The 12810-nt window shown below is 38.6% G+C and overlaps 1 protein-coding gene across 17 annotated transcripts in view; it reads left to right on the forward strand.

Annotated features, from left to right (window-relative positions):
* Positions 1-12810, forward strand: part of baz2ba (bromodomain adjacent to zinc finger domain, 2Ba) — a 227068-nt gene that overhangs the window by 133110 nt on the left and 81148 nt on the right. For all 17 annotated transcript variants that reach the window (XR_007955976.1, XM_052011471.1, XM_052011509.1 and 14 more), the window contains 4 exons: positions 9073-9283; positions 9366-9458; positions 9562-9623; positions 11309-11374. Coding sequence is in view for 16 of the 17 variants with exons in the window: in XM_052011471.1 (XP_051867431.1) it covers positions 9073-9283; positions 9366-9458; positions 9562-9623; positions 11309-11374 (432 nt within the window). In the remaining variant the exon portion in view is untranslated. The remainder of the gene's footprint in view (positions 1-9072; positions 9284-9365; positions 9459-9561; positions 9624-11308; positions 11375-12810) is intronic.

Genomic DNA, 12810 nt, shown 5'->3' on the forward strand with positions numbered 1-12810 from the left:
GGGTGGGAGGGAGAAATTGTTGACATTTTGGGTCCCTGACATTCCCTGCATGAGGAGTTAGAGTGAAGAAGGAAGGTAACCAGTAAAAAGGGGAGAGTAGGAAGTGGTGACATGGGCCAGTAGTTGATTGGTGGACCTAGGAGGGGTGAAGGATGATGGGTAGAGGAGCCAGGTGGCGGGAGGCGAGGGTGAAGGTGGAGATGTCTAAGAGGGTGATAGGCAGAACACCAAGGCTACCAGAGCTGCAAAAAGTAATGAAGGTGATAATGTGAATCATTAGAACCAGAACCAGAAGTCGGGGTTGGGCAGTGGTGAATGAGATTCATTAAAACCAGAACCAGAAGTGGGGATGATGATGGTGAATGAGATCCATTAGAACCAGAACAGTGGGTGGGGTGAACTGGTGGGTGACATGTATGGGTTGTAGGCAGATGGGAGGGTGATGAAAATGGGTGATGGGGGGGGGGGGGTAATGGGAAAGGGGGCCAAAATGGGAGCACTGGAGGAGGATTGGAAGGAGAGAGAATGGTTGAGGGGGGGGGGGGGGCACACTAGAGGTGAGGGTTACCTGAAATTGAATTTTCCAATGTTCATACTGTTGGGTTATAGACTGCCAGGTAGAATACGAGGTATTGTACCTGAAGTTTGTGGTGGGCCTCACCTTGGCAGTGGAGAAGGCTGAGGATGGACAGGTTGGTGTGGAAGTGGCAAGGGGAGTTGAAATGGCATGCAACTGGGAGCTTGGATTGGCCATTGCAGACAGAGTGCACATGCTCTGCAAATTGGTTGCCTAGTCTGCACTTGGTCTCATTGATGTACAGGATGCCACATTAGGAGCATCTAATGCAGTAGACGAAGTTTGAGAAGGTGCATGTGAATCATTGCCTCACTAGGAAGGGCTGTTTAGATCCCTGAATGATAGTATTGGGCGGAGGTGTAAGAACAAGTGTGGCACCTAACTTTTTTTTAGTCCAGCAAGGCTTCATAACTTAATGTCACAAAGAATAATCATCAGAATTAACTAAAAATAGCAATGGATATAAAATCATTTTTCTTTTCCTCCTCTTTCTATGAACTATATGCTATGATCAGTGGCCTCCATTTGTTCCCTTATTTATGGTTCGCTCGTGTTTTTTTTTATTCCCCATTGTTACTGTTGATGCATTTACTTAAGTAGACAGTAACACCTTTCTTTTCATTCTCCTTGGTGCCCATATATTTCTACCACATTCATATTTCAAATTAAATTCATAATCTTTAGTTCCTCTTCCTTCCTTAAACACTTGTACATAAATTTCAAGATAGTTTTAAAAATTTGAACTTTTGATTTTAAAGCTCTGAGGTTATACCTAGTCGAGGTTATACCTAGACGATGTTATATTCTCTTCATGGCCTATTTCTTAAAAATAATGCAGTATGATGAAAGGGATATCCATCAATTAGTTGTTTTTAAGAGGTAGGGGATTGGTGTTGTGGGAGGAAAACAGCTCTGATTTAACGTCCAGCTGGGCAGATCTGTACATGCAACAGTTACTACTGCTTGGATAAGTTGCATAAATGGATCATTCTAGAGCATTTGTTAGTATAAGACTTTTGTTTTAAAATGTGTGATAGTTATGATCTGCTTCAGCCAGCAGTTACTTTTATATCTTACTTGAAGCAATTAAACCTGGTAATTTTGCTTTTCTGAATTGTAACTGTGAATCATAGATGCAGCAGCAGCAGTTACTCGATCATTTGGATTTGAGCTTTGTTTTTTTTCAACTGGGATATTCTGAACAGCATTATAGATTTAACTTGTAATATCAAGAAGACTATATTACTTTGAGGTCAGAAGAGTAATGGTGAAATCATGAGGTTTATCTGGAAGATCACATTTCTTACAACCACCCCAGGCAGAAGGAGCAAGTCAAATGAAGTTCTTCATGTTGATGTTTAACATATCCACTTGAGATGGCACATGCAATAGCTTAAAGACCTAGCCTGAAGGACTTATACAAAATATGGATATTTTAGAAATTATACTCATTTTGTGATTTTTTTTTTCCTTTCAGCTGTACAATTCCAGGTGTGAAATTTGGCAAGCCACCACCTCAGAATTAGAAGGCCAATTATTTCCAAGTCTTTTTCAGTATTACTCTATCATTTAAACAATGCAAGATCTAGGAGTGACATTTCTTTTGTCCAATTTTCTTCAAATCCTCTTTGGTATCTTATGACCATTCTACATCTTGTATTTAATTTATATTTATTTTTAAGTGTGCAAACTAAGACAGTCCATCAAGCCATCTGAAGTTCTTGGGCATTTTGGTGCCTCTCCTAGTGGAAGACTTGATTGCATCTTTTCCTTATTTGATAAGGAGGCAAAGCAGTATACAGATCCAAGATAGTCTATTAGTTGCACATCGTATGCATGTGATGGGCTTTAAGCTTTTATGAAGACAAATGAAAGTAGCTGAAAGCATGTAGGGAATTTTTAATATCCAAACCACCTGCATTCATGAAGACACTGGAGCAGTGTAGTATTTGATTTAATAATGATTTAGATATTTTCTCCATATTTTGATGTAAGACCCCCTAAATAATTTTCCAAGATGAGCAGTACAAGTTGATTAAAACAAGGATCAGAAGGAATGATGCCATTGGTGTGTCACTAAAGTATTGTAATTGTTGGTATCTATAGGTTTTGTTGTTTCATGGAATGTTATTGGTAATTGGTCATCTTTCCCACTCCCTTATTTCAACACCCATGATCATCTGCCATTCACTGTATTGCAATACATGACCTTATCCTCTGCCTCTGACTACAGTAAGACTCTGATAAACCACTAGTGGTGATTGCTGTGCTCCCTTTCAACTCACCAGAGTCCAGGTTCCCTTGCTCCCTTTCAACTCAGAGGTTCTAGTTCCTGCTCTCCTTATCAACTGAAAAAAATATTTTATTGCATAATATCTAAAAGTAAATTAAATTTTTCTTGGGGCACTAAAGGGAATAACATCTGATTATCTGGAAAATCTGCCAGTCCAGCAGCATCAAGGTCCTGAATCTACTGGATTATTGTAGTCCATCAGTTTTAAATGACAGCTCATTTCCAGGACAATAGACATCTAATATGTTGTTAGGTAGAAAACCTGTTTTAAAAATTCAAAGAGCATCTTGCTATTTGAGTTCAACAGGTTTGACATGTTGATCAGAATCAGATTTATCATCACTGATTTGTATGATGTGAAATTTGTTGTTTTGCAGCAGCAGTACCGTGCAAAGACATAAAAAAATTACAATAAATTACAAAATAAACAGTGCCAAAAAAGGAATAATGAAGGTAGTGTTCATGGATTCATGGACTGTTCTGAAATTTGATGGTGGAGAGGAAAAAGCTGTTTCTGAATCGAGTGTGTGTCTTCTGGGTCCTGTACTTCCTCCCCGACAGTAGTAACGAGAAGGGGACATGTCCCAGATGGTGAGGGTCCTTAGTGATGGATGCCGGCTTCTTGAGGCACCGCCTCTTGAAGATATCCTTGATGGCGGGGAGGGTTGTGCCTGTGATAGAGCTGGTTGAATCTACAACCCTCTGCAGCCTCTTGTGATTCTGTGCATTGGAGCCTCCATATCAGGCTGTAATGCCACCAGTCAGAATGCTCTCCACCATACATCTATGGAAATTTGCAAAAGTCTTTGGTGACATACCAAATCTCCTCAAACTCCTAATGAAGTAGAGCTGCTGGCATGCCACCTTTGTGATTGCATCAATGTATTGGGGCCAGGACAGATCCTCCAAGATGTTGACGCCCAGGAACTTGAAGCTGCTCACCCTTTCCATTGCTGACCCCTCAGTAAGGACTGGTGTGTGTGTGTTCTCCCGACTTCCCCTTCCTGAAGTTCATAATTAATTCCTTGGTCTTACTGACATTGAGGTGGTTGTTGCGACACCACTCAACCAGCCGAGCTATCTCACTCCTGTATGTCTTCTTGTCCATGTTGTCCAGGATTTCTAGTATTCCTGCATGGGAAATTCTTCCCTGTGCTTCTAATACATTTTCAGTTTTGTTATGGAGGGCACCCTGTCCACCAAGAGAAATTAAACGTCCAATGGCTGCATAGGGAAAAAACAGACAGAACTTTCTGCTTAAACTTGGAATTGAAAATGCTTAATGACATAGAAGTAAGAATGGGCCATGTGGCTGAATCTGTGCCATATGTTTCTTGGTCAGTCCCCACAGAGCCATAGGGACAGAAGTGGGTGCTTTCCGAGTCCCCAAGTCTGCACTGACCATCAAGCACCATTTACTCTAATCCTACATGAATCCAATTTTATTTTCCTCACATTCCCATCAGCTACCTCCAGATCCTTATACTCACTTACATACTCAGGGTATCTTACAGGAGCCGATTAATCAACTATCTTCACATCTTTGGGATGTGGTAGGAAACACGTGTGATCACAGGGAGAGCATGCAAACTCCACGTATCACACCATAGGTCAGATTGAGCGCAGGTCACTGGAGCTGTGAGACAATATTGCTAAGGGATTAGATAGGGCAGAATATGTCAATTTGTTTTCTCAAACTATACTGGAGAGGGGTAAGACTGGACCCCCCCCTCCATGGAAATGATGTCGGGCGAGTTCCTGATATGTCACTGGGAGAGCTCTTTGAGACCGGTGACCATAATTCGATCAGGTTCAAAATATTTATAAGAAAGAGATAAGACTGGTCTACAAATCAAAGTCCTAAATCAGAGCAAGTTGAAATGGCATGCAACCAGGAGCTCAGGATGGCTAATGTGGACAGAGAGCAGGTGCTCTGGATAGGCTAGTCTGCGCTTGGTCTCACCGATGTAGAGGAGGCTAAATTGAGAACACCAAATGCAGTAGAAGAGGTTGGTGGAAGTGCACGTGAATCTTTGCCCCACCTGGAAGGGCTACTTAGGTCCATGGATGGTGGTGAGAGAGGAGCTGTAGGGACAGGTGTAGCACCTCCTGTGGTGCAGAAGAAAGTGCCAACGGTCAGGGAGGGGTGAAAGGTAAGGGCCAAGGTATCTCTACTTCTGTTTGGAGGGAGGTGGCGTGAGTGCTGAAGTCCAGGAAATGGAGGAAACGTGAGAGAGGGCACCATCAACCACAGGAGGGGAGAAGCCATGTTTCCAGAAAAAAAAGGACATTTCAGATGTCCTGGAATGGAAGACCTCGTCTTGACCTCAGATGATGTGAAAGTTACTGGAGGGGATTCTGAGAGATGATATCCATCTGCATTTGGAAAGGCAAGGGCTGATTAGGGATAGTCAGCATGGCTTTGTGTGCAGGAAGTTGCGTCTCTCAAACTTGATTCAGTTTTTTGAAGAAGTGACTAAGTGGATTGACGAGAGCAGGGCGGTAGAGGTCTATGTATTTGACAAGTTCCCACGTGGTAGGCTGGTCTGGAAGGTAGATTACATGGGAACCAGAGTGAGCTAGCCAATTAGATACAAAGTCACAGGGTGGTAGTGGACGGTGTTTTTTCTGATTGGAGGCCTGTGACCAATGGTGTGCTGCAGAGATCAGTGCTCAGTCCCCTGTTGTTTGTCATGTATATATTAACGATTTGGATGAGAATGTAGCTGGCATGATTAATAAGTTTGTGGATAACACCAGAATTGGTGGTGTAGTGGACAGTGAAGAAGGTAGTCTAAGGTTACAACAGAATCTAGATCAACTGGGAAAGTGGGCAAATAATAGCAGATGGAATTTCATTCCAAGTGCAAAGTGATGCATTTTGGGAAGTTAAGCCAGAGCAGGACTTGCACAGTGAATGGCAGGGCCCTGGTGAGTGTTGCAGAACAAGGACACCTCAGGATACAAGTATATAGTTCCCTGAAAGTGGTGACACAATTAAACAGGATGGTGAAGAAGGTGTATGTCAAGCTTGTCTTCATCAGTTGCGTTATTGAGTATAAGTATTGGGATGTCTGTACAGAATGTTGGTGAGACCATCTGGTTGCCATACTATAGGGAGGATTTAATTTAGCTGGAGAGGGTGCAGAAAAGATTTAAAATGATGTTGCCAGGATTGGAGGGCTTGAGTTACAAGATGAGACTGGATAAGCTGGGACTGTTTTCCCTGGAGCTGAGGGGTGACCTCATACAGTTTAATAAAATCTTGAGGGGCATAGATAAGGTGGATTGTGATAATCTTTTTTTCATGGTAGGGGAATCGAAAACTAGAGGGCATAGGTTTAAAGTAAGAGTGGAAAGATTTAAAGGGGACCTGAAGGGCAAGTCTCACACAGAAGGTAGTTGGTATATAGAAGAAGCTGCAACAGGAAGTGGTAGAGGTGGTTTAGATATTTAGATAGGTACATGGATAGCAAAGGTTTAGAGGGATATGGTCCAAACGCAGGCAAGTAGTACTAGCTCAGGTAAGCACTTTGATCGGCATGGATGAATTGGGCTAAAGGACCTGTTTCCGTGCTGTATAACTCTTATGACTTGATAACAGCTCTGTTCCCTGCACTACTATGCCACCCCACATCCTCTGATTTTCCCCTTGTGTCTTTCAATCTTAGCCTTCAACAATATAGAACAATGGGAAACATAGAAAAGTTTTCAGTGAAACTCCAGGAAAAATATATTCTAGTCATATGATAGAAACTAAATATTCATGGATGAAGGACCTGAGAATGCATTCAGTGTGAGGAAAGGGATATACATTAAGTAGGCAGAAAACAGGACTGCATGATAAGAGAGAATATAAAAAAAATTAGGAGAGAAGTCAAAAAAACAAGTAGGAAGCCAAAGAGAAATGATAAAATCAAATTATCAATGAGCATAAAACAAAATAATATTTTATAGGTACATTAATAGGAAAAGGAAGATTGAAATGGAATAGGCCTGTTAGTGATTAAACAGTACAATATCACAGGTAATGAAACGGAGATGGCTGAAAAAGTCATTATTTTGCTTTGACGATTACTCGGTAGATGGAATAGGTGGATATCACACTGATGATGAATAAGGTAATGAGTGCATTTAAAATGGAAGTAGAAAGGATATACTTGATGGGCTACTCAAAAAACAGAATAAAACACTGATCTGGATGGATTGAATCCACTTATTTCAAAAGAATCTAGGGAAGTGATGGAACATCTACTAATACTCATTAGAAAAAATGGGTGGCTGCCAGAGGACTGACAGATAGCTAATGTAATTGTTTATAAGAAGGGGATTGAATGTGACCAAAATGTTAAGACCAGTGAGCTTAACACCAGTGGTAGCAGAAGATAATGGAATTCTACCAAGAACTTCTGGAAACAAAATGTATAATAGTGAATGGGGACCATGGATTTCAAAGGGGCAAGTCTTGTTTGGACAATCTGCATTAATTGTTTGAAGAGGAGGGGGTAACAGAGCAAGTAAACTGTGGTAATATATTACGTAATTTATTCAGGTTTGCAAAGGCCTTTGAGATGCCTATAGTAGACTAATGAATTAGGTCAGAAAATATGGAGTTGGGGAACATGAAGCAGAATGGATTGTTTACCGGCTTCAGAACAGAAAGTGGAAGAAAAAAGGGGTAATTTTTTTGTTGTAGAATAGAGTGGGAAGCACTGCTCTACAAGGATCAATGCAGGGATCACTGCTGTTCACAAATGATTTAGCCTCTGGAATTAAAAATGATGCTTTCTAAATATGGACAATACCTTACTGGGGGTGGATACTCTATGAAAGAGGACTGCAACAATTTAAGATGGTATTAAACTTGCAGAAGTGCAAATGATTGACATATGAAATTCAACACAAATAAATCTGAGGAGGTACATTTTGGTAGGAAGAATAGGAGGCCACTTACTCTTTGAAAGGGTTGAGTCTAGGGGTAGAAGAACAAAGGGATTTGAGAAGGTCGGTTCACCATTCACAAAGTTGCACTGCAGAGTTCATTTCTAGGGGGATAGAAATGAAAACAAAAAGTTTGTGCAGAACCTTGGTTAGAGCACATTTTGATGACAGCATATAGTTCTGCTTTCTTTATAAGTATTTAAAAGTATTGAATAAGATGCAGAGAAGTTTTACAAATAGGTGTATATACAGTATACATATACCTATTTATGAAACTTTAAAACAAAGGTCTTTAAGATTTGAAAGCTTTTGAGAGAGTGGATATAGAAAGAATATTTCCACTTGTGGAGAGGACCATAACTAGAAGCCATCAATATGAATCAGTCACCAAGAAATCCATTGGGGAATTCGAAAGAAACTTCTTAACCCAAAGAGTAGTGAAAATATGGAATTGGTAATCACAGGAAGTTGATGTGAATAGCATAGATAGACAAGGTAAGGTTAGCAAGTTCAGTTAGGAAGGAGGGGGAAGAGGAGACAAAATGTTATTTTGTATGACCGATTTAGATGGGTGAAAATGGGGGGAATCGAGATTTGCCCAGAAGCATGCATGGATTGCTTGAGCTGCATGGCACATGCTGTATATCTTTGAAATAGATTCAGTGACTGAGCATCCATAGCCCTCTAAGGTAGTCAATGGACAATCCTTAAAATATAGAAATAACTCATCTCAGTTTTAAATGGCCAAACCTTTACCTTGAGACTACATTCCCTACTTGAAGTCTTTCCACCTAGACGTCACTTCCTCTTCTACACTTTCAATGCCTCTTCGAATCTTGCATGTCTCAACAATGTTACCAAGTTGGAAAGGGAATTTCTAAGTCCTTTCTAAAGGTAGTCACGCCAAATGAAATAAAATTAAAAAAAACCTGGAAATATCCAGCCTGTCTTACAGTATCTGTGTAAAGAGAAATGGTAAATCTATCAGGCCCAGAATTATCTGAAGTAATGAAGAGAAAATACTGTGGAGCTGAAATAAAAATCTGTGTTGAAAATGTTGAGTTGTAGTCTGCTTACTGGGAAGATGAGGTACTATTACCTTATTGGTTTCATTCTTGACATGAGCTAATTTATGAAAGATTATTTGTTAAAAAAAATGAAATACTGCTTAATTATTCTGTGAATTAGGTGAGCTTGAATTTAACATTGAAAGAAGGTATAGCTCAGACTAATGTTTAAGAAAAGCTTGCATTTATTTCAGGGTATGCAGTGGTGCCGTTTAAAAAATGAGGAAATAATTCCAAAAATAAAGGCAATGGAAGGGCGGAGAGGTCGCCCACCAAATCCAGAAAAACAACGTGCTCGAGATGAATCAAAAATGAAACGTCGCAAAGGCAGGCCTCCGAATATTGCAAGGCCAGACTTGCAAAAGAATTGTGATGCAAAATTGTTACGAAAATTGGAAGCCCAAGGTAAACATGTACAAATTAATAGTTCTACATTTTATTACCAAATTTAAGTTATTAATAAATTGTATTTTTAATATGTGTGCAGCCTATGCAAGAAAAGCAGCAGAATTAAAGATGATGCAGAAACTTGAAAAGCAGGCATTGGCACAAAGAGCTAAGGAAGCTAGAAAACAACAAGGTAAGTACTGATGGAAATTATTATGAATGTTAGATATTCTACAAAAAATTCAAATTTGGATTGTTTAGACCAGCTGAATTTACTGGACAAATATTCTTTCCAGCAATAATGGCAGCAGAAGAAAAACGGAAACAAAAGGAACAGCTAAAGATGATAAGACAGCAGGTACTCTCCTATGTGTGTTATTTGCTGCTTTGAAGATTACCAGCTTCGTAACTTTATGCGCTTGCTTAGTATTCTTGGTCTTGTTTACATTTTCAATCTGCTTATTTGCCCTGTGCATTATTAATGTATTGTAGACAACGTAGTGCAAGACTATTAACGTTGTGAAGCATAGTTTTACTCTACACTTTTGGTAATAGTTGCTTGTTAATCCCAGGTCTGAAAAGAATTTTTATGCAACTGGTATAAGTGCTGTCATGAACTATGACGTGTACAGCTGATATATTCATGAAATTTAAACAGATATGTATAATTATAGAAATAACTTGTCTTTGGGTTTCATAATAATATAACATATTGGTACATATTCTGTTTTTATTGGTTGCCTTAACACTCTTCACTGTTCTTGTTGACTTGTATTGGCTCTGTCTAAGCAATTTCAAAGTCTCAGTCTTGTTTTCAAATCTCTCCAGCAGTTTGCCCCAGTCCATCTTTGTAATCTCCTCCAGTCTACAATGATTTGAGAAATAAGCTTCCTTGAGTAGCTACTTGCTTGTCCCCAATGTTAATCCCTCCATCACTGACAGTTGAGGCTTCAGCTGCCAAGATGCTGAACTCCAGTAATCCCTACTTAACCTCTTAGGCCAGTTTTAACCAACTTTCCACAGGATCCGAATTCGCATTATGAACATGCCCATTGTTTGATGCACTTTGGAATCTATGAGAGTGCCTCATGTTGGAAATTTAAATTTCATATCTGTGAAGGATACAAACTATTCATTTGTGTAGGATTATTATAGCACTATATAAAATGTTTTTCTGAATCAGGCTGAAGCTGAACCTGACCTGGGAAAGCTTTATGATGATGTCAAAAGAACAACAATGTTCCATTGTTGGTTTTTCTTAATGAGCATAAACGTAGGTGACTACAAAAAAAATTAATGAACAAACACAAAGTAATTAAAGTGATTAATATGACAGGATTTGCTGCACGGCTGAGGTGTATTACTCTTGTAACAGTTGCATATTCCAGTTAAAACATAATTACTTGAACATTTTATTCTGCTTCATCTTTTTGCAGTGCATCTCTGGATTTAATACAACAGTTTTGTAGAAAAATGGATTTATGATAGATTTATTTTTCAAGAATGGACTGAAAATTCTGAGGCATTGAAAGATGAAATCTTGCAGTACAGAATACATACAGTAAATGATATTCACTGTGGAAAATATATTACTGAAAATATTTAACACCTGTCATACTGTGTAAATCTGTGATCAATATGTATATAATTAGGTAATTCATTTTGATCAGATTATCAGAAAAGAAGCCATCACAGCAACATGGATTTCATTTTATTGTTAAATGAGTGTTAATTCAAATTGAACGTGCAGATCTAGAAGTTCGGTGCACAAAATCAGTTTTAATAAGATTTGTATTTTTGTTACCTGAGTGCCATTTCCAATGAGGGTAATTTACATTGTTCCGATCTTCAAAACTTGTGGCCTCTGGAAGTGGTACCCAGATTCACAGGTAAACAAAGAAATGTTCCTTTAAGTGTGTGTTCTTTCGTATTTACAGTATAATTTGGTTTGTTATTCATTATCCCCGGCCAAAATGATTACATCTTTGTTAAATTTTATGAACTAATTTTATTAATGTTGTTTCTGTGTGTATTTCTTGACAGGAAAAAATCAGAAGGATTCAGCAAATTAGAATGGAAAAGGAACTGAGAGCTCAACAAATTCTAGAGGTAGAATCACAGTGGGTTTTGTTTTGCATGTTAAGAATTTAAAATGCGTTATCTGATGTGATGTGTAGATTGTTCAGTTTTGTTTTGTGTTTCGCAGTGTGTGTGTAAGGGCTATTCCAGAATCTAATACATAATCAGGTAACATTTCTTGGCAACCTTAATTTATGTGGAAGCAAAAATTAGCTAAGGGAAGGCAAGAAACATAAGCAATGAAATGTGATAATTTATAGCATGAGGGAATGACAGTTATTTTGCCAAGAGGAACATTTGGCGAAAGCTTAAACTTGAGTATAATTCCAATGTCAAGTTGCAAGAACCTGGATCCTTCACCACAAACACAGCCATGGAGGATTCAGTTTTAGGATTTTCAGTAACTTATTCATAGCTCATTTTTACCATAATTTTGTTCCATATTCCACTGTAGATTTGCAGTATTTGCTTAAATCATTAGAAGTTTATTCATTTGTCCCCTCTACAGAATACCTTTTACTGTTACTTAATTATTTGAAAATGTATATCTCTCACATTAGTTTCCACATGGTGAATTTTGTAAATCTTGATCAAATCTCCATGGGCCAACATCACGTAAAGATTATCCTTCTGCTTGGGCTTGCCTAGCTGGTACCTGTGTTCACAATCCAGATATTCAAACAATGCAAGTTATGTAGCTTGAAGTTTTTTATTTGACTGTCCCAATTATCCAAAATACTGAAAACTGTTCTTCCACAGAAGCTAGAATTCCCATTCTTCCTTGTTTGTTTTGTGACATGGGTTGTTGACGTGGCACTAGAACAAGCTGAAATTCCTGTCACACAGAAATTGATAGCTAACGGTGGTAAATTTAGCAAAATTTCCACTTCAAGTCTCAGGTTTCAGAAGAGTTCTTGCAGGCATTTCTAATATATTTTATGACCAGCTTTAGGGTTATATATAACAATCATTTCCGAGCTATGTTTTTCTTAACATTGTTATTTTGAGCTATTTATAGTCATGTAAATAAAACAGAGAAATAACGGTGTTTGAGCAGGCTTCCTTGGATTTGCTGGTAATTGAAAGGCAAGTTTGGGAAGTTAAGGTGGATTGGATTTATTTCTGTTTACTTTTTTCCTCATTATTTTGCCTGCTACTTTTGGTGTATACGCATTTAGTCATTTAGATGCTTAACTGGTCATTTAGCAACAATGTGGCCTTTTGAAGCAAATGTGAGGTTTGAAAACTTCTCTTGAGGCTATGTGCAGTGTGGACTTTTCTAAAAAAAAATTGAAAAATACTTTATTTGCCATTTAAGGATTTCAAATGATTTGTTTTTGTGACGATAGAACACAATTATTTGTTCATCAGATCCTTTACTTTAAGGAAAATGTGAATCGCCCTCTTTTGAAGTGGCAATGTGTTTCTTGGCTCAAAGATGTGTTATTGCCCTAATTTTGGTGTTA

The sequence above is a fragment of the Pristis pectinata genome, chromosome 1 (assembly GCF_009764475.1).
Source record: "Pristis pectinata isolate sPriPec2 chromosome 1, sPriPec2.1.pri, whole genome shotgun sequence".
Taxonomy (NCBI): Eukaryota; Metazoa; Chordata; class Chondrichthyes; order Rhinopristiformes; family Pristidae; genus Pristis; species Pristis pectinata.